Source organism: Wolffia australiana, chromosome 12, assembly GCF_029677425.1.
Source record: "Wolffia australiana isolate 7733 chromosome 12, ASM2967742v1".
NCBI lineage: Eukaryota > Viridiplantae > Streptophyta > Magnoliopsida > Alismatales > Araceae > Wolffia > Wolffia australiana.
Genome location: NC_135846.1, coordinates 11816733 through 11838348, shown reverse-complemented (window position 1 = coordinate 11838348; position 21616 = coordinate 11816733). Strand labels below are relative to the sequence as shown.

Sequence of the window (21616 nt, the reverse complement as noted above, 5' to 3'; positions counted from 1 at the left end):
ATAGAGAGGAGAGATAACTGGGCTACACGTGAGCCCATTAAGAGAGAAGAAAGAAGGGAAAATGAGGGTCATTCCAACAGTAAGGATCTAAGGTAAGTGTCCTCGCCTTATGTTGTTTGTCTCCCGACATCATCGTTATCATAATTATAGTTTGTTATCATCTTTTCATTTATCGTTTCACTTACTTACGTCCCCATTATATCGTCTCTATCTTTACCATTCACACATTCGATCACTATCATATCCGTCACGTCCTCTACCTTATTCTCCTAGCACTCCGCTTAATTCTACTTATATTTCCTCGATATCACAATGTCGTCTATTCTATTCTCGGATATCTTTTCTCGTACCGATAATCACTATAGTGAGAAAATTAAATCCCTAATCATCGTTCCCTGTGGAGAAGATCCATACTCAACACTACCTAAATATTCTTAAGTAAGATTAAATATATTTTTATTGATAATCTCAATTACCAATGACGAACTAAAACCCCTAAATTTGAGATTATCATTCTCTTAGTGACATCGATGCTCAAAAACTTCCTTTAGCCTCTTCCTCATCTCCTCCTCAATGCCTTCACACTACTCGCCTTCCTACTGAGCCCACCTCCTATGCTCTTGCAGCCCAACATCCTTCCTGGCATAAGGCGATGCTTGACGAGTATCATGCACTAATTTGGAATGTCACCTTGGTACTTGTTCCTCCACGAGCTGCAGCCCGTGTTCTCGGCTATAAGTGGGTCTATCGCTTAAAGTTCCATCCCAACGGTTCCATCAATCGCTACAAAGCCCACCTTGTCACTCTAGGCTATCATCAGACTACCAGCATCAAATTTTAAGAAAATTCAGCCTCTTTGTTAAGGTAACCTCTATCCGCATTCTTCAATCTATTGTTGTCTCTTGCTGAGGGATAATCCACCAACTTGACATCTCCAATGCCTTTCTTCACAGTGACTTTCACGAGACAGTTTACATGTAGCAGCCTCTAGGTTTTTGTCATCCACAATTTCCCTCTCACCTGTGCTTACTTCATGAATCACTTTACGGTCTCAAACAAGATACTCATGCTTGGTTTTCAAAACTCTCCAATTGGCTTTACCGGTTCACGAATTGACTCCTATCTTTTCTTTAAGATCACCTCCACCTCACATATCTATCTCCTTATCTATGTAGATGATTTTCTTTCATCGGTTCAGACTGCATGGGGTTACAAACTCTGTTTGCATCTCTCCTCAAAGCATTCACCATCCGCGACCTTGGCCCGGCATGACACTTCCTTGGTATCCAACTCATTCCTCATCACCAGGCCTTATTCTTTCTCAGTAACAAAATCTCTCTACTATTATCCAACGAGGCGACATGCTTCACTGCAAGCCAAAAATCAGGCCCACATTAATTGTGAATTCAACACAGGTATCTGACCCTTGTGATGTCACCTCATATCGTTAAATAGTTGGATCTCTCGAATACTTAACTCTATCCTGATTGGACATATGCTACGGGGACAACAAGGCATGTTAACACATGCATAATCCTCTTCCCATACATTGGAAAGCAGTAAAACACATTTTCCGCTATCTCAAAGGCATTATGCACTATGCACTAACATTTTATTCTAACTCTCAGTCTACCTTAAGTGTCTTTAGTGATGAAGATTGGGCAGCTGGTACAAAATATCATTGCTCAACTAGTGGCTATATAATCTATCTAGGAGCAAACTTAATCTCGTGGAATGCTAAAAAGCAGGCCACTGTCTTCCGCTAGGGAATGGCACATCCGGGACGTGACGTCTAGGACGGACGACGAGTGGTGACAGATGGGGACATGACGAGTAGTTTGTCACGTCCCCCTCCCGCCACACTCCCCAGCACTTTAAAATTTCTGTCACATTCCTGTCACACATCACTACAGGTGTCATTCCATCACTGGATGACATCACCGTCACAGTTGAAAAAAATGCAACGCTCTTGTTATCTCTCTCTCTCTCTCGCCTGCTCTTGCTTGTTCTCTATCACTCCCAATTGTGCGGTGATAACACCCTAAATTCTATCTTTATTACATGTTATTAGCACAATTTTATGCATTTAAAGAGCTTAAAATGGGGTTGTTATCATATATTTACATGAAAATAGTGTTTTCAAGTGATTTCTGATTTTTCCCTAATTTTATGTTAATTCAATGAATTTTAAAGGATTTATTGAAGCTCGAAATAACTATTTTTGAATGAAAATGGCAATTTTAATATTTAATTTCGACATTTATCAGCATGGGGATGAATCAGTGAATTTTTTAGAATTTTCTAGAATTTTTTACGAATTTTTAGGAATTTTCTGAGATTTATTTGAAGAGGAAATGTATTTATTCTAAGGAAAAAAGGTATATTTATAAGAGAAAAAAAAGTATTTATATCATTTTCTAACTTTGAAGGGCCTTTTTGCAACGTTTCATTGCAAAAGACCCTGAAAACAGCTCTTGGTCGCCACTGCAAGCGTAAAGATGTAATTTAAAATCTTCCAGGGTTTATTGCAATTATTTAATATATTTTTTAATGTTTTTAGGAGAAACCAGAGGAGAGAGAGTGAGGCAGGGGCATGTACACAATTACTTTTGGGCGGCGTCCAACAGCAATTCCAGGCTTTTTAAGGACTTTTCTGCAAAAAGAAGGATTCAAAATGCGCCAGCCAATGAGAGAGAGACACATCATGGCATGTTTAAAAACGAAATGAATAAATAAATCAATTTTAAATCCAATGGATTGAATTGGGTTAAAATGATTTATTAATAACTTTTGATCCTGAAGTCCGATTGAGGTGATTTTTTATGGATCTGTTTGTCTTGATCCCCTCTTTCTATCTATATGGTTGGATCATTCAGATCTAGCCTACATTGATAGATAAATATTAATTACTAAACGGGGGTAAAATGGTAATTTTTACCATATAACCTAAGTATAAAAGCTAAATTTCGAGAGGGGGAGCTCATTCTTGATGGTTCTCTATCACAGCTGCAAGACAGAGAGGAGCCCCAGCCTGGATCAACCCTTTTGGTACTTTTTTCCTTCATTGTATTTGAACTTTGATGCATTTTGAATGAAATTGGTTAAGTTGTTTGTTTCTTCTTCTCGATTCTAATCTGAACTTCTAAATCGCTTGGCTTGAGCGGCATGTACAAGCCCTGATTAGGATTGAGAGGATAAATTGAGGGATTTACCCAGGCATTCAGTTGCATTACCAAAGAAAAACTCTAAAAAAAATTGAGTTTTTAATTCTTAGGAGATTGAATTACCCATTTCAGTTCTGAATTACCAAAGTTGCAAAAACAAACCAAGCTCAATTTAAAAATTCCCTTTTAACCTCTCTACTTGACCTCTTGGATCCTTTCATTAGGATCAAAGAAGCCAATTTAGAGTCCATAATTCTTCTACTCATCTCACCTCTTCTACCCCCCTTTCTAAATTCTCATCTAATTAGGGTGACTTGATCCTCATTGAAGATTAAGTTCACTCTAATTAGGATTAAAACACCAAAAAGATCATCAAATTTAATTTCTTACTCGCTTCCCTTGGACGACACTCGTACTTATCACTATACATCTTAAGTAGAGTTTTTATAAATTTTATTGCTTAAGCCAAAATTCACAACGACAAGGGCTAAAAATTCATAATTTTTACCCCTATTTTCGGCTTATCATGCGGCGAGAGCGTCTCCATGGAATCTCCCCCTTTCTCTCTATAGACTCTCTCTCGCTTCATCTAGAGGGGGAAGGCATGTTACCAGCCAAGGAGTTGGAAGTTGTGACTCGTGGGACCATGGCAATGGCTGCCGCTGCCTGATATCCTGCAACGAAGATGAAGATGGCCGAGGGAGAGTATCGACTAAGTTGGCGATGTTTAGGAACGCTGATCTTCCTTTAAGATGCAAAGCACCCAAGTCATAAGCTCACTCGACCATTTTCGCCATGGAGAAGGAGCCCAGCCATATTCTCGCCTTCTTCTTGGGTTCTTATTGATGGATATAGGAGAATACCTGTAGGTGCCATAACAGCGGAATCAACACCTTCAGCTCTTATAATCACCTTTGTAAAAGGATGAACGGGATCCAGCAAGCTTGAGGCTCCCTCTATGGTTCAACGACCTGGAAGACCAGGTAAGCTGCTCGTTTCACAAGATGCTGGTTGCCCTCATTCATATGCTATTCATAGGGATGAACCATAACCTCCCTTAAGCATACTAAAACCCTAAGTGTACTCATCTCCCATTGTAAAGACATTGATACCGTTTATCCCATATTGTCAAACTGGTCAACAATCCAACACTTATCTCCAAAACCCATTTCCCCCAGTGCCTCTTTCTCACCCCTTTGTACTTGCGATGCCTCCTCCCTCCAACGCCCCAGTCCTCCTCCGTGTAATCTTCTTCCTGGTGCTTCTTTCTCTAAAGCTATATAACGCGGTCTTTGGAGAGCTTTACACATTACAAGCTACTATGGTTAAAATCAGAACCCAGAGAGAGAGGCCTCCACTTCTAACGGAGCTCTGATGCAGGTGGGGATAACAATGCAGCCGGTGTTCACTGCCTCCGATGGAGACGTCAGACCGCCCAACTTATATAAAATGATAGAAGATCTCAAAAGCTTAGTTTTAGGGCTTGGAAGATTACATGGATAATTTTTTTCCCCATTTTGCACTTTTTAAATGCTTTTAAAATCCAGCCACCAGCATCATCCGTGACGTCCATCTCATCCTGTCACTATTCGACACCCTCTGTTACCGTCACGTCACATGTCATGGTACCGCGTCACCGTCTCTATCACGGGACAAAATTTTGTCGCACATCATCTGTCACAGTGCCATCATTGTGATGAGAAGTATGATGTTTGTCGTTCCCTATCTCCCTCTCCCGTACAGATGCAGAATACAAAGCTATGGCAAACACTACCTCGGACTTATCTGGATCCAATCGCTTATGCATGAATTACTACTGCACTCCACTCAAATGTCAATTCTTTGGTGCGACAACCTCGGAGTTACATATCTAGCCAAAAATACAGTCTTCCATGCACGCACAAAAGATGAGGAAATTGATTTCCACTTCGTGCGAGAAAGAGTTGTGGCCAGACAACTCCATGTTTGGTTCACGTCCAGTCAGACTCACTTCGCAGACATCTTGACTAAAAATCTTCCCAAACAACCATTCTTAAGACTACAGTCCAAGCTCAACCTCACTCCCCTGAATATCTTGCCAGGGGATGTCATGATAGATAATGATAAACCCAACAGGACTAAACCCCACTGAAATGGTCTCCAAGACAGGGTTAGTTAACCCTAGTCAATCCAACCCAGGTTGAATTAAGATGATCTCTAACTGCCTATAAATACCACTCTTGTAACGCCTTCATCATTCTTTTTCAACAAGATAGTTGTCTTCTTTCTCTTATATCTCCGTTGTCTCCCTCTTCACTCTTTCTCTCTCGTTCATCTCTCTCTCTCGACAAGGTCTCCTGACTCAACCGGCACTTCATCTCCTAGAAACCCTATAAATCTCCAAGATTACAGATTATCTCACCTAAAAATCACACACCTAAACACCATATATACAAGATTTTTAACCTTATTTCGGGTTTTTATAACGGATGAGTTTCTACTCACTACGGCTGAGTCTCACTCTTCTCTTTCTTCTTTCTTAAAATCCTCTTCTTCGTCGGAGAATATAAATAACATCATTTAAACACACACCTAAACACTATAACTACACCGTTTGTAACTTCAATCTGTTGCGGATTTTTTGATATCAAGAATGTTCTTCTTACTGCTTCTGCATCTTGATCTTCTCTCTTATCCTCCTCTTGACATTCATCGGATCCCCTAGAAACCCTTAAAATCTTCTTCTTCCAAGAATGCAGAAACACCAGGAAGAGGACTCTTGCTCTCTTTATTCTGGTGTGAGCCTGAGAGAGACGGAGAGGGGGGGGGGGGGAGAGAGAGAGAGAGAGAGATCGGGAGAGAGAGGGAGAGGAGGAGAGAGAGAAAGAGAGGGAGAGATAGAGAGAGAGAGAGAGCAATAGAGAGAGAGAGGAAGAGAGAGCGCGCGCGAGAGAGAGAGAGGGAGGGAGGGAGGGAGGGGGAGAGAGAGAGGGAGAGGGAGGGAGGGAGAAGGGAGAGATTGGGAGAAACAGAGAAAGTGAGAGATGGAGAAACACAGAGAGAGAGGGAGAGAGATATAAGGAGAGATAGGGATAAACAGAGATAATGAGAGAGGGAGAGATTGGGAGAAAGAGAGAGATATAGGGATAAACAGAGAGAGAGAGAGAGAGAGAGAGAGAGAGACAGGGATAGGGAGAACCAGACAGGGAGAAAGGGGGAAAGAGAGAGAGAGAGAGAGAGAGAGAGAGAGAGAGAGAGATAGAAAGATATATAGGGAGAGGGAGAGAAACAGAGAAAGAAAGACACATGTATAGGAAGAGAGGGAGAAACAGACAGGGAGAAAGAGAGAGAGAGAGAGAGGGGGAGGGAGGGAGGAAGAGAGAGAGAAAGATATATAGGGAGAGGGAGAGACAGAAAGAAAGACACATGTATAGGGAAAGAGGGAGAGAGAGGGAGAGAGAGGGAGAGAGGGAGAGATGGGGAGAAAGAGAGACATAGGGAGAGAGGGCAAAACAGAGAGAGAGAGAGAGAGAGAGAGAGAGAGAGAGAGAGAGAGATCGGGAACAGAGAGACCGAAAGAGAGAGAGAGAGATACGGAAACACAGAGAGAGAGGGGTGGGAGGGAGAGCAGTGGGGGGAGAGAGAGAGGGAGAGGAAGGGAGATAGAGAGAGAGAGAGGGAGAGGGAGGGAGAGATGAGAGAGATAGGGAGAGAGAGAAGGAGAGGAAGGGAGAGATGAGAGAGATAGGGAGAGAGAGGGAGAGGGAGGGAGAGATGAGAGAGATAGGGAGAGAGAGGGAGAGGGAGGGAGAGATGAGAGAGATAGGGAGAGAGAGGGAGAGGGAGGGAGAGATGAGAGAGATAGGGAGACAGAGAGAGAGGGAGGGCGGGAGAGTTAGGGGGAGAGAGAGAGATAGGAAGAAAGAGAGAGAATGGATATATTTGGAAACAGAGAACTGACTGCTATAAATCAGAGAGCATAGGGAGAATTAGGATAGAGACAGAGTCAGCAAAGCCCTTTAATCGCCGAAACAAGAAGGTTATTGATCTGCATAACCCACAAAAAGCCAGTGCACTCGTGCAACTTTTTCCCCCTCCAACCAGATCCAAACGCAATATAAGTTAACCCATCAATATATATCAATCGAGCCCAGTCAGCCCAACTCATATGAAAGCCAGTCGTCTTATGAAAAGCTGGGTAGAACGTTAAAGAAGTGATAAACCTGATCACTGTCGAGAACCCCGACCTCGGTAGAACACACGACACAGCAGACTGGTCGGAAGACGTCGTCAGCATCACTATTCTTCACGACAGTGACGCCGGCTGTCGGCCTTCGGGATTTCAATGTTCCCTGACGCAGGATCTCATTCTGCTTAACTGCACAGTTGAGCACGAACATGGCCCTGTACTGGGTTACATACTTCTCGTGCCTGCACACACCATTATTATATTATAATTATGATCTTAAAGTTCAGAAATTATTCAAGAATAACACATTTACTAGGGACATCTTATGTGGAGATGTTAGACTGCAGGGTTGAAAGCATCATTCCCTGCTTTAGTGGGGGATTTTATAAAAAATTATATAATAGTTTCTACCTTATAAAGACCGATAGAACATTAATGACAGAAGGATAAACGTCCCCTGGCCCTCTTCTCTCTATCCTTTGATCATCCAAAAGTCAATAGGAATGAAAGACAATGTATGTAATTATCAAAAATCCATCCTTATAAATAAATGTCAATGAAATCCAATTGTTTTCTCAGAGGATTATTTTAAAGGGTAGAAATTTCCTTCATGATTTTCCGCGAGCGAATCATTTAGCAGCGGAAGATTCTGATAGCATGTGTTTGATGATTGTACCTTTGGCAATCCAAGCAAAGAGTGGTGAAGCAAGCAGGGCAGGTGAGAATAGCATCGGAAGTCCTGCCTTTCCTCCTCTTCTGAACCCACATTGCATCCTTGTCATCCAGATCAGAATCGTAGAATTCAGGCCGAGTCGAGTAATCAATTTCTTCGTCACTTGACTCTGTCGGTTCAAACTTCTCTCGATCAACATTCATGTGAAAAGTATGACGATAGGATGTAAAGTAATAGGAAATTAGAGACTATAAAGATAGAATAACAAGGATAATTATTAATATCCCGTAACTTATGTCATGTCGACTTCGCTGGAATTAAGGTCCTTCTCCACCAGTTTGTTTGCATTCCACAGAATCCACTACGACATTGCCTGCTCTTACGATGATCATTCCTTTCACCACACGATGTTGATAAGATCCAGAGTTGGATCTATGAGCGGGAGAAAGCCCTGGGCACGAGTGGGCCCAATTAAGAGGCCCAGTGATAAAAGATACAAAAAGATTTTCCAAGAAAGTCATAACAAAAACCAGTGATCAACTAATTTCAGATTGAAATCGTTCAGATGAATATGGTAGAACGCCCACTTGAAAAGCAAAAATGTGGATAGAAGGAAATAAACGGGGTAGACAATATCGTAATCCAAGTCACAGGAAGAAAGAAGATGAAGAGAAGAAGAGAAAGGGAGATCACGAAGATGAAGACTGGATTGGTTCTCCCTCTCCTCTTGATTGGGGCAACTCTCCAGAATTCCAGCCAGCCATAGCAACAATCAACTTTTTCATGTGTCTTCTTGATCGGGGTATCCTTCCTTTATGAAGGATCCAAGTCCCCCTGGTCAACGATGTTTAAACCCACATATGTCCCTGACGGTCGTCATCAGAGCCAGGCTGCATTCTGGCATGCTTGCTCTGATCGAAACAAGGAAGGTTCTTATCACCCAGGCCGGTAATGGAGTACTTTAAGCCCATCCTCAAGCCGGGTTCGGTAAAATTGAGATGTAGGCAACCCTACCTGTTATCCCTCTCTTTTCTTCCAGTCGTGACTCCTCCATTACTGGAGTGCAGCAATCTTCTGTCAGCGATCATTCACCATCTCCTCCCATTCACATTCTTCTCTTTTACCCTGTGAATTCTTCTCTCTAATCTCCCTCCTGCCCCTGTACGTTCTTTTTTTTTGAACAATTGCCTCTGTACGTTCTTGAAATTGAAATAATTTCCATCGAGTATTTTGGGCAAATATACGATCCAGAGATACCCCAATTAAGGATGTATCACATGTTCTGGCAAGAAATGGTCCATCACCTTCATAGATGATCAGACCAGGCTCACTCGGGTTTGTTCACTAAGCTGTAAATCTTAAGTCCCAAGTGCACTTAAGAGATTCTTCAAGACGATAAATATGCAGTTCACTGCATGAGACTCTTCATCAGATAAATCATGGACTTGCACGACAGTACATTTCCAATATTAGGAAATATAGTATCATGATAGAAAAAAATGTAGATGTTGGAAAAAATATAGTATCATGATATGAACCTTGATCTAGGTTCGTATCGGGAGGAGGTTGGAGGACGAGGCGAGATAGACGTTCCTGGGGTAGGAGAGTTGAAAAGGGAATGAAGAGCGAGGTCGAAATGATGGGGACAGGGATCGACTGAGGACGAGCCGCCTGATGACTCTGTGAAGGGTTGATGATCGTGGGGACGGGGATCGCCGGAGACTAGAAGGGAACCGAACGGCAAGGGTAGGGATCGGATTGGAGGGGAGCCGGCTGAAGGTCCGGTGAGACGACCACGGGGATAGGGGATCACTAGACGGTCAAGGGGACGTGACCGAGACAGGGAGGATCGAGATAGTGAGGCAAGAGGCCGATCTTACTATAAGTCTTGACTGCCCTCCTCCAGGGAAGGCTACACGTGTCTATAAGATATGGAAGCAATTACCCTAAACATGAAATGACTAAAATGCCCCTAGTGGGCTAAACTTCCTAAGATACCCTTTGGGGGTATAGGATCGTATCAATTTCCAATATTAGGAAATATAGTATCATGATAGAAAAAAATGTAACAATTAGAATGGCTGAAAACCATAATTTATCACCACATTTCCCATCTACTAACAGCAAACATCACATTGGTTTACACAACCAGAGTGATACATATAAATTTTTTTCATTCTCGTTCTCTTTTTACTTCTGGTTTTTGTTCCAAATTCATCCCCCTAACTAACATCATCTGTGATAGTACGACTGCTTTTCTAGAACCTATTCACACAAAAAATGAAAAAAAGTGAAATGCACATTTTCGGATAGTACGATGAGTAAGCTTGAAATGTTTTGTTCAGTTTTTATTGACGATTTTTTTAATTAAAAAAAGCAGCACATAATTCCTAGAGATAAAGGGAACTCTTCATCTTTGGAAAAAAACTAACATCAGATTTATAGGATATAATGTCAGAACGAGGAAAACTTGATGACAGTCGCGCACCGATTTCTTGTTCAGCAGCAGATGCGGGCCCAGCTACATCAACCTCTTCGACGACGTCCATCTCTTCTCCATGAACACCATTACTGACTCCTAATAAATAAAAATGAATCCAAGTTAGCATCAAACGTTTTTTTTTAACCTGAAAAATAAAAGTAAAGTTTCATGCATGGAAAGCCAAGCGCTAATCTGAAGATTTGAAACAAGATCTATGATTTCAGACGAAAAAAGTTATTAAGAGCCAGCATTTCTACTATTTTAGAGAAAAAATATCGTTTAAGAGACACTGGAAATGCACGTAATCGTGAGAAGAAAGACTACACAATCGAAGAGAAGGAAAAGTTAACATGCGATATTAGTAACAAGGTTTCCACAAAATTCGAAGATACAGCTTAAGGTTGCAAGTGACCTATAGAGAAGAAACCGAGACGCTCATCATATTTCAATGAGGTCGACGACGACAGAGTGCAATCGTCCTTCTCCTACATTGAACTGGAACAACAGGTTTACCCATCATATTTCTAAATGGACGCCCCATAGCTCTAGGGCACGCGCAGATTATTCTCTTTTTGTTCTATCTAGACTCTGATGATGAAACTATGCAGGATTAAAACCTACACAGCAAACCCCTTTTTCCTCATATTTAGGGGAATGACGAGATTAAACACGTGTTCAAGAATAGTACGAGTGAGACATTCCGCTAAATTCCTCCAAAACAAGGAATCAAGTTCATGAGGGCCGGAAATGACCAAAGATTCACCTATCATCAGAATCAAACAATGGAAAATCAACGTCCATCAACCCGAACAAACACAATACAAGGCGATATCCAATGATATTGGTAAGCTAGCCAGATAATAGACGAGAAAAATTCCACGATGCCCCCTTACCTTCATCCTTTCCACTTCCCACTGTCTTCGGATCCGCTGCCATCAATATCTCCTCGTACAACACTATCTCATAACACACAGAGAGATTGAGCTACAGAGAGAGAGATAGCACGGTAGAGAGAGAGCGCAGTAGAGAGAGAGACAGAGATAGAGACAGAGAGAGATCACTACTGAGAGCGCTGTAGAGAGAGAGATAGAGCACGCTAGAGAGAGGGGTCGCGACTGAGGAAACGGTATAGAGAAATCTGGGGCACAGTATTTATAGGGGAGAGAAGTCGTTAGCCGCGCTAATCAACTTTTAAACTCGACGTTAGCCTCAATTAATTTTCAATCTCATTAAATATCCAACCCAAAAAATACAATAAATCTAGAAACGCAAAGAGTACTCTAGACTACCCGAAAGACGTGTCTAATTTCCACGCTGGCACGATACTGGCACATATCCTTTATCTCTCTCTCTAGAATTCTACGAAGACGGTTTCGAATATAACTATCTCTCTCTCTCTATAATGCTCCAACACCGCATCTCTCTCTCTTTCTATAATTCTATGAATACCGTTTCGAATATAACCATCTTTCTCTCTAGTGCCGCGACATGGCATATCTCTGTCTTTCGATAATTCTACAAAGGCGGGTTCGAATATAACCATCTCTCTCTCTAGGATGACTCGACACGGCATCTCTCTCTCCAACCCATGTCTCTGGCGGTCGGGGTATAGTCTTGCGAAGAAGGCGAGATTGGGTCTGCAGAAGTCGCCGTTGGGAAGGGAAGATCGCTGCGGAGATGTCGACCTTCGCCCACGGCCGATCCGGCGGCGCCGCCGCCTCCGCCGCCGCGCAATACTACTGCCACCAGTGCGAGAGAACGGTGGCGCTGCCATCGCCGCCGCCGTCCGAGCTCGCTTGCCCCGTCTGCCATGGCGGATTCCTCGAAGAGCTCGAATCCCCAGCCCCCGAATCAAACCCTAGCCCCTTCCCCGATGGTGGCCTCCCCGCCGGCTTCGAAATCCCTCTCCTCTTCAATCTCATCACCTCCAATCGCCCCGCGGCCATGAACATCGATGAATTGCTCGGCGCCTTCGCCGGATTCGCTCCCCCTCGCTCGCCCTCCGTCAACGATCTCGATCCCTTGAATCGAACCGTCCAGTTCGTGCAGACTCGCCTCCAAGATCTCATCGACGGGGGGGCTAACATCCAGGTTGTGATCGAAAACCATCCTTCTGGCGATTTTCGCGTTCCTGGGGCGCCGCTCGTCGTTGGGGACTACTTCTTCGGATCTGGGCTTGAGCAGCTGATCCAGCAGCTCGCGGAGAACGATCCTAATCGGTACGGGACGCCGCCGGCGTCGAGATCAGCCGTGGCGGCGCTTCCCGTTGTCAAGATCACGGAGGAGCTGATCGGCTCTGATGATGCTCAGTGCGCGGTTTGCAAAGACAGGTTCGAGGTTGGGGAAGACGCGTTGCAGATACCTTGCAAGCACTTGTATCACAAGGATTGCATTCTTCCGTGGCTCGAGCTTCATAATTCTTGCCCAGTTTGTAGGTACGAGTTGCCCACGGATGATCCTGAGTATGAGCAGAGATCGAGGAATGATGCAAATGTTTGGGAGAATTCGATGGAAGGAGGTGGGAGAGGTTCTAGGGGATCGGATTCTGGGTCTGGGATGGGAGGAGGGCAGGATTCGCCTGGAGCACGAACTGGGGAGAGAGTCTTGAGACTTTCATTGCCGTGGTCGATTCGATCGTTGTTTGGGATTGGGAGTTCTGCTCAGAATGGTGAGTCAAGCGCCGATGTGGATGATAATTCGGGCGCTGGAGGAGGTCGTGGATCGGGATCAGAGCCCAGACATGAAGACTTGGATTGAAGATCTTGGAGGTTTGGCATCTGCATTTCCGATTGATTTCTTTCCGTCTTCATAGATCCTAAAGGTTAATATTTTACTGTTATTTCATTGTCCTGATTTGCTTTTCTTGTACGCGTTGAGCTGGAATTATTATTTTTTGCATATTCAAAGAGATGATGAGCATTCATGGAGGAGTGATGAATTCTCACGCTCCGAGCTGTGCTAACATGAGATTGAATGCCATGTATTTTCATTGAGTTCGGGCTTTCTTTGTTTCACATTTCATTTTTGATGATTTGTTTGATAGGTTTGGGTCTTTACTGTCATTTGCCTTGGACTGCATCTACCTCTTAAAGGTCGATGAAACCAAATTTGAGTTTTTTAAACTCTTTATCTCTGTCCGACCTCAGAGCAGCTGGTTCTTTGCTGCTGCCCTGCTCTTCTTTCCCGAGTCTCTCTCTCTATCTATCTCTATCTCTCTCTCTCTCAATGTAGTTCAACATGGTATCAGAGCAATGATCAACTGCTGCCGTCTTCCACTGCTTCATCTGACGTGGGTGCACACAGATCTTGAGAAGCTGTGGAGTTTTCTACTACTTGCATCATCGCCAATTGATTGAGATATCAGAATTGGGGATTTCATGTGCCAAACATCATGTTTCAATGACATAATCTGTGGATCGTCCTCATGCTGAGATCAGAGCTTCTTGGGCTTAAACTCGATCATTGTCATTGCTCTCCTTGGAGATCAATAGCAAACTTCTATCGCATAATCTCTTTGCTGATCTGATCCATGGATGAGTTGTATCTAATTTGTGTAGAATTTGTGGGTGAAGATATATTGTCTTGTCCGTTCTCTGGGATCCCTGGAGGGGACAAAATTTTCTTTCTTGGTACATTTAAGACCCCTGTGCTCGACCTGCCTCTGGTTCACAAAGTCGCACAAGTCCTGGGAAATTTCACTGATCAGGTGCTGGTCTAAGTCTTTATACCAGACTTTTTTCAACTTGACAAACAGGAGGCTCGCTATCCACAAGAATTTGCCAATAACTTGAGGTGTCTTCCACTGTCTCCCTCTTTGCCGTATTTGGTTTAAAAGAGAAGAGTACAGAGATGAATATGGTTTAAAGGAATTTCGGCAGGACATTGCTCATAGTTGGATCTGCAACAGGCTGGTTCAGATGACCTACAAGTGAGATATCTACTGCAGACTGCCTTGTGTCAAGCCATCTATCACTTTCAACATATCACTTTTTTCAACTTGACAACCAGGAGGTTCGCTATCCACAAGAATTTGCCAATAACTTGAGGTTTCTTCCACTGTCTACGTCTTTGATTTATTTGGTTTAAAAGAGAAGAGTACAGAGTTGAAAAACTTTTTCCAACATATCACTTTGAAATCGTAGTGCCTTCTGCTGCTTCCTTCCTTGCAGATGAATGGGATTCTTAGTCAGTTTCTGGTATATCTTTCATCATGTCCATCATCCACTTGCGCGGTAGACATGGCTTGTGGCATCCTTGTGGGCTTTGCTTCCATTGGCACTATGCTCCTGGCAGCAATTCTTCGTACTTCTGCGAGAGTTTCTTCTTCGTCTCGGCGATGGCGCTGTTGACGTCTCCAAATGCGCAGATCATGCTCGCCTTATGGCCCATTAACCGGCATCTTCCCAGTTTATGGTGATTCTCCTTGGGGGTTTTTACTGGACCATATTGGATAGTGTGATCAGGACTACCATAATTTCTCTGTTATTGTTTCTCTCCAGGTCTCGATCTCCCTTCGTTTTTACCTCCAAGCTTTGCATGGAAAGTCCATTTCATAATAGAAGTTAGAGGTTTTCTTGCAATTTTAGTATGTTTGTATCTACATTTGAAGGCAGATGGAACTCTATCTTCTAATCTGACTAGGGTTTGCTTTGTCCCACTTCCATTCTCTTATTCTCTTCCCCAGACTCTCTCTTCAGCCTTCTGCGGATGGTGTTCAACAGTGATTGGTAGTTTTTTTCCATTTATTGTATCCATCTGTCCTTCAAAGGCCAGGTTTTAGATTCTAATTACAATCGAATCTTCATTTGCACCCCTGATCACTACTTGGTTAAGAGAAATTTCTGCGCTGGAGGTTCCATCTCGTTGTACAATATATATGTTGATATTGCGCTTCCTGTGTTCTTAATTCTATCTCCCACCGGATGTTATATTATTTTCTTATAAATATGTTATATTAAAGACCTTGTCATTGACATAATTTGGGATGAAAGATGTTTTTCCTCAAAAATTAGACAAAACAAGACGACCGACAGTAATTATTTTCCAATTTATGGTTCTTTCTGTTCATCATTACAATCTAATCTCCACACCGTATTAGTTATTTATTTTATCGATTTAGTATACGTACCTCAAATTATCCGGTAATTATGACAGCCATGAAACTTTTGGGGAAGATCAGCAAAACCTTCCAATGAAATTACGGTTAGCAAAAATGATTCCGACGATTCTGATGGCATTATTACTTAAATGTCTATTTTCGTGGAGTAAATTTGTTCCTAATTTCAGAGCTATTAAATGATGAATCAAGAATCCGGGGGAGGCTGCCGGTTGTGTTGTTGGGTGGATGAGTCAACGCTGGCGGACCCTCTGTTGTGGAATCTGTCCAGAAAAGTCAACACGGTCAAAACAAGGTCTATATTTTTTACCAGTATTTTCCATTGGCTTTGCTTTTTTTAATTGGGTTTTTTTTAATACGGAAGAGAGGGACTTGAGCGCGAAAACAATGAATGTGCATCGGAGTTTTATTACAAACCTGTACTCTCTCTCTCTAGAAATAGGGAACGGTTGCTAAAGAAGCTTCAACTTGTCCAGTCTTCATCGCTGTCGTCGGTTTCCTGAGATGAATGAAATTTATAAAAGTCGAGTCATCAATAGAGTCCTTGTAAAGATGATATACAATCAATATTACGGAGCAATGAGTTAATGTATGAAATGAAACAAGTTAAAAATGGCATATCGATACAACCCTAGTTCCACATTTTCGTCCGGAATCAAAACTGAAACTAAACCCTCGTGTAAGATTTTGACTTTACTTGGATAGAATAAGAAAGTCCAGGTCAATAACAGTATTTACGACTAATATTAACTTTTCAAAAGGCAAATGGATGAGTTAAAAAATTTCTCACCATCAAACGGATGAATGGCTTGAACAAAAGCTCATTATCAACATGTGTTCATAATATTTCTCTAATTTAATGGTGCACTGATTCATAAATTGACTTCGTGAAAATATAAAATGCGCTTCATGATTCGTATGCTACCTGGTGGCTTTCGTTCATCCCACTGGGTGATCCATACTCGATGCTATCTACCGACCCCTATTCAGATTGAAGAAAAGAAAGCCCAGAAAATCAACTTTTAACTTTGTGCCCAGAGAAAATTGTAAAGTAAAAATAGTCTTGCAGGGTGATTTCTTCTCAATTAAAATTTTTCTCAAGTTATTTTCTCGAATTAAATGAATCGAGTTAGAGTGTCATTTTCCCTGTCTTTTTAAGTTCCAATGTATAATTTCATAATTCCAGAAAGTTCTACTGACCTGAGTTGATTTCTTGGCTCCGATGTGGAGCTTTCGCCCAGAACCTGGACAAAAATCGGTTGGGATAATAGTAATAACAATTGAAAGTATTGAAGAAGAATATAAAGCATTGAAGGGTCATACCCCGTGTGCTTTTAGATGGGCTGCCAGTTTTTGATCTCTGGGTGTGACAGAATAATGCAAGATGTAGAAAAGTTAATGAAACAGTATTATATATTTCACAAAAGTACTCTATGTTTGAGAATATTAATGAAAAATGAGGAAGATTTTGTACCTTCTTCGCATTGTCAAACATGGTGGACAACTTAGCTTGCACGAGGGCACCACCCTTTACACTGGATTTATCTTCAGAGGTTTTGAGACAAAGCTGACCTTTGAATTTTCCCATCGATTGACTCTGCTTTTCTTCACTCGCCTCAGGAGAAACAGAATTTTCAGTTTTGGGATCGTTGGGTAAGTAATGTTAAGGCTGATAAACATAGTCAAAAACAAAACTAGAGATGGAAAAGCTGCACACACTCATGGGAGAAAAGTAGAACCCAAATTAGGAAAACACGAGAAAAAAAACATAAACTGAGGAGATCTAGGATGCAACAAATACTCATTATATTAAGTTATAAAAAGACAATTTTTTTGAGGATGAGGATATAAATTAGCTTGGAGCTCTTTGTGGCAACACTGCGCTTGCCATGCATCAACTCTGAGATTTTGGTTTCATCTTCCTGACTACTGAAGGAATCGTCTCCAGAGGATTCGGCAAACCTGCATTGGAAAAAATGGAAAAGCATTCTTTCAAAAAATAATGAAAGAGCAACACATTAGCGTGGTTAACAATCATTTTAGACCTAGAATCAACTAAGCTTTGACCATACACAATGAAAGAGGAGCCTCTCACTTTTCAAAAAATCAGAACATGATTGGAATAATGTACTGTAGGAATATCAGATTAGACTGTTGTGAGTGCTTTTGAGTGGAAATTTAAGATCTTCAGGATGATAGTATGGCATGAAAAACAATCAGATGACAAATTTAAGATCCTCAGGATGATAGTATGGCATGAAAAACAATCAGATGACAAATTTAAGATCCTCAGGATGATATGGCATGAAAAACAATCAGATGACAAATTTAAGATCTTCAGGATGATAGTATGGCATGAAACACAATCAGATGACAAATTTAAGATCCTCAGGATGATAGTATGGCATGAAAACAATCAGATGACAAATTTAAGATCTTCAGGATGATAGTATGGCATGAAAAAAAATCAGATGACAAATTTAAGATCTTCAGGATGATAGTATGGCATGAAAAATAATCAGATGACAGCAGATGGATGTTCTTTAGGAGACGAGTATTCTGTTGTTCGTACTTGTATGACTTTCCAGCCGTTCTTGCAGACTGTCGAGTTGGTGTTTCTTGCTTTGTGTTTTTGGGTTTCTCTGCTAGATCAGTACTATAACTATCTGTTTCCCCGTCACTTAACTCAATTTCTGCTGAAATTTGTGTAGAAATTTCCTTCGATTTGCCGCTTAAATCAGATTTGTCTTGCCTCGCCGCCCCGGCCCCAGCATTAAAATCACATTCCAAATTAGTTTCCTGGAAGAGATACTGATATTTATCGACCTAAAGAACATTAAATTGGCCAAAATGGTATCAGCGAATCGTACCGAGTTTAAATTTATAGGAAATTCAAGGCGGATTTCGTCAGGATTTTCTTCTCGCGTTCCAATCCACCAGGCCTCGGAGAATACGACCTAACATTGGAGGAAAGCGCATGCTTCATTCAATGCAAAAACGACAGCTAAATTCTTTTAAATAATACCATACTTAAAGAACTCAAGCATAGTTGATATGTGAACTGAAGATTTTCTACCGTGAGTAAACTATTGAGAGTTCAAATTCATGAAAATTAAGGTGCCCATAAAACCTGCCTGCGCTTGCAATATGATGTTAGAGGATACTAATGTGGCCGACGTTCTGAAGATTTAAAACACGAAAAGTTTATTTTATGCGTTTGATTTAAAGGACAATGATCGAAGAAAGAGAGAGAAGCGAAGGAATGCAAGTATTTAGAATGAACGTCAGTATGCTTCGATTGAGAAAAACCCTGCCTAAATTACACCCAAAAAACTTATACTACGTTAAAAAAACCCTTTAAGACGACTGCCCCTTTCATTCTAGTAAGCGTTTTTGGTTGAGAAATTTCCGATAAACCATGATAGTCATCAAACATCTAACTAAATGAGTGGGTCCTTTATTTTGCCTTTGAAGACACCCTTTTTAACATTGCTCAATAATCAGAGTGACGAAAGTAGAAGAAATCAGGGGGAAGAACATTCCCCCCAAATTTGGAAATTTATTACGAGATCTTTGGGTCAAAACTCCCCTCGACAGTAGATTAATTTTCTTGACCATCATATGAAGTTTATTAAAAATTTCTCCGGGAGATGAATATCGGAGGATCCTGCATTTACAAAACAAAAGATTCTGCCACCTTTACGACAAAAATAGGAAATGTAGTCACCAGAATTTGACAGTTTGAGGCTTTTGAGATGGCCGAGAATGATTGTAATCAAAACAAAGAAAACAAAAGAGATTAAATTTTTTAATAAACTTCATATGATAGTCAAGAAAATTCATCAACCGTCGAGGGGAGTTTTGACCCAAAGAAATCGTATTTTTTATTCAAAATTTTAAAATTCCAAAACAACGGCAATGTAAAATAGGTTTTCTTTCACCCACCATATTCTCGAAAGAATCCTCGCACAGCACGCCCTTGGAGGATTTCGAGAACTGAAGAGTAAGATACTTGTTCTTCGGATACACAACCGTGCCAAAAAGCTTCATCCGGCCCTAAAACAACCATAAACCACGTTGAACAATTAGCTTAAAGGGATTTTTCCTCCGAAGATCAAATTCAAGGAATCAAAAAAAGAAAAAGAAAAAAACAAATCTTTTCCCCCAATTCGAACATCACCTGCGGAAATTCGAGATAAAGAACGGGATTCCGGGTGTTGAGATCGGCGAGCTCCCCGATCTTCCCTCCGGAGAGGGGAGAGAGGAGGCCGGGGAGGGAAAACAAGAACTTGTTCTTCCTCTGGCCCTTCTTGACGATGTCCCTTCCGCTCTGCTTCAACACTGCTTTGGATGGTTCGAGCGGGCAGATCGACTTGCCCGGCGTTCGAGATAGAAGCTTTCGGGAGAAGGCGGCGCTCTTCAGCCTTCTGCTCACCGCCTGGTCGGCGGCTGGCGGCGCCGCCGCGCCGTCGGCGGCCTTCGTCATTTCCCCCGTTCCCGCGGGAAAAGGAACGCGGGAATTATTTAAGGCTGAGAAAAATTCCTAGAAGGATGACGAACGATACTTAGTTCCGTCATCCGTTCATGGGTAAGATTTTTCGTCATCCATCTTGAGGCATCACAGACCGGTATAGTGCAGGGACGCGGACGGGACGGTTTTTCATCCTGGACGAAAAAATCGTCCCATCTGCGAGGTTGGACGAAAACCGGGACTGAAATTTGTCCCGGGAAGAACGGACAGGACAGTTTTCGTCCAGTCGGACAAAAAAACTGACCCTTCCGGAGGTCTCAGACGATGGACGGTAAGGGATGGACGAAAATCCGTCTGATTCGTTTCCGACGGTTGAAATCTTGCCATGTGGCATGACTATATCAATTCCTTGACATTTTGCATCAAAGTCCCTTTTTTTTTTTGCACGCCCAAACTGAGACCACCGAAACGTAATTGTACATATGTCCCTCCACTTTCTCTCACCTCCATATTTCCCTTAAAAACTTAGAAAAATCCATAGTAATTCAGTCAGGCGTTAGAACTATTTATCATTGGATATTTCATCTGGGACGAGGAACGGGACGGTTTCTCTTCGGACGGGATGAAACTGACAAAGTCGGGATGCTAACGGGATGATTTTTTTCATCCTAGGACGAAAAAACCCGTCCCTTCCGCATCCCTGCACTGATTCTGGACGTCGGACGGGGCGATCTTCATCCCATCATGTCCATCGTCCATGTCTCGGGCGATCCGGAACTATAGGCATCAGCTAGGACTCTGGTTCCCCATTTTTAGCAAACTTCTGTAAAACACGACTGAAATGATATTGTTGGTTCTGGGATCGCGGGTTTACCAAAAAATTGGTACTGGTGTCGATCAGAGTAGCGGTCCGGACCCAAAACTGACCCAAATCAGGATATTTGATATTGTCCTTAATGGTCTGCAATTATCCATGGATAAAACTGTGAAGTCGTGAATTATTTCCACTGAGTTCTTTTATTATGTTAATAATAAATTTTATGACATTCAGTCACCAAATTAGTTTAGATCACAACATAGTGATTCATGGGGCGGTATTGTACAATTTGAGATCATTGAGTAATGTTCTATCAATTAAAAGTAGTTTAATTTTTTACCAAAAAGTTATGATAACTAATCTTCTTATGAGTTAGACTCATTGGGCTAATTTGAACAGAATTATATTGATGCATGAAGTAATGTTTTAAAATTTTAAACACTTAAATCCTGTATTACTAATTAACAACAGTTTCTAAACTATTCAGAGTTTACTCATGAGTTGTTCTGTTAATTATCATAATAAGTAGTTTTATTTCAAGATACATAATAAGTATGTTTGTGACTAAAAACTTTGACATTAGTATATTAGTATTTAAATTTTCTCAATAAGTTTCAAAATTATTAAATAATTAACTCAACTATTTTCATTTATTTATCAGGTCACATATAATAATTAGTCACTAAAGTCAAAATCTAATATTTACGAAAATGTATCGATTGATC

At 41.6% G+C, this 21616-nt stretch overlaps 3 protein-coding genes across 11 annotated transcripts; 1 reads left to right on the top strand and 2 right to left on the bottom strand.

The window, feature by feature from the left end:
* Positions 1–7261: 7261 nt before the first annotated feature.
* On the bottom strand, positions 7262–11602 carry LOC144710636 (E2F-associated phosphoprotein). Its single transcript, XM_078584453.1, has 4 exons — positions 11381–11602; positions 10494–10583; positions 8009–8174; positions 7262–7574 (listed from the first exon to the last, which is right to left on the bottom strand). The coding sequence occupies exons 1-4, from the start codon at positions 11421–11423 to the stop codon at positions 7328–7330; spliced, it is 546 nt and encodes a 181-aa protein (XP_078440579.1). The 5' UTR covers positions 11424–11602; the 3' UTR covers positions 7262–7327.
* Positions 11603–12098: 496 nt separating this feature from the next.
* LOC144709997 (RING/U-box superfamily protein) lies at positions 12099–16032 on the top strand. Of its 9 annotated transcripts, XR_013583188.1 has the most exons (5): positions 12099–13255; positions 14242–14279; positions 14366–14533; positions 14657–14900; positions 14987–15148. XR_013583188.1 is itself a non-coding variant. In XM_078583638.1 (2 exons), the coding sequence occupies exon 1, from the start codon at positions 12165–12167 to the stop codon at positions 13242–13244; it is 1080 nt and encodes a 359-aa protein (XP_078439764.1). In that variant the 5' UTR covers positions 12099–12164; the 3' UTR covers positions 13245–13255; positions 14657–14979. The 9 variants fall into 9 exon arrangements, 4 of the variants coding, with proteins under 4 accessions (XP_078439764.1, XP_078439766.1, XP_078439765.1 ...); XR_013583187.1 differs by lacking the exon at positions 14987–15148 and having other exon boundaries at positions 14395–14533; positions 14657–14979; XR_013583185.1 differs by lacking the exon at positions 14987–15148 and having other exon boundaries at positions 14657–14979.
* On the bottom strand, positions 15976–20096 carry RHL1 (root hair initiation protein root hairless 1 (RHL1)). Its single transcript, XM_078583748.1, has 10 exons — positions 19784–20096; positions 19549–19659; positions 18474–18560; positions 18176–18402; positions 17424–17565; positions 17078–17260; positions 16927–16963; positions 16804–16847; positions 16529–16585; positions 15976–16102 (listed from the first exon to the last, which is right to left on the bottom strand). The coding sequence occupies exons 1-10, from the start codon at positions 20087–20089 to the stop codon at positions 16067–16069; spliced, it is 1230 nt and encodes a 409-aa protein (XP_078439874.1). The 5' UTR covers positions 20090–20096; the 3' UTR covers positions 15976–16066.
* Positions 20097–21616: the final 1520 nt, after the last annotated feature.

Excerpts from the sequence above, each read along its gene's own strand:
- LOC144710636 (XM_078584453.1), bottom strand. The coding sequence starts at position 11,423 with ATGGCAGCGGATCCGAAGACAGTGGGAAGTGGAAAGGATGAAG. Across the intron at positions 8,175-10,493 it reads TGCTGCTGAACAAGAAATCG|AGTCAAGTGACGAAGAAATT; the intron begins GTGCGCGACTGT and ends TTGAACCGACAG. Across the intron at positions 7,575-8,008 it reads CTTTGCTTGGATTGCCAAAG|GCACGAGAAGTATGTAACCC; the intron begins GTACAATCATCA and ends TGGTGTGTGCAG.
- LOC144709997 (XM_078583637.1), top strand. The coding sequence starts at position 12,165 with ATGTCGACCTTCGCCCACGGCCGATCCGGCGGCGCCGCCGCCTCCGCC.
- RHL1 (XM_078583748.1), bottom strand. The coding sequence starts at position 20,089 with ATGACGAAGGCCGCCGACGGCGCGGCGGCGCCGCCAGCCGCCGACCAG. Across the intron at positions 19,660-19,783 it reads TTTATCTCGAATTTCCGCAG|GGCCGGATGAAGCTTTTTGG; the intron begins GTGATGTTCGAA and ends TGGTTGTTTTAG. Across the intron at positions 17,566-18,175 it reads ACGGCTGGAAAGTCATACAA|GTTTGCCGAATCCTCTGGAG; the intron begins GTACGAACAACA and ends TTTCCAATGCAG.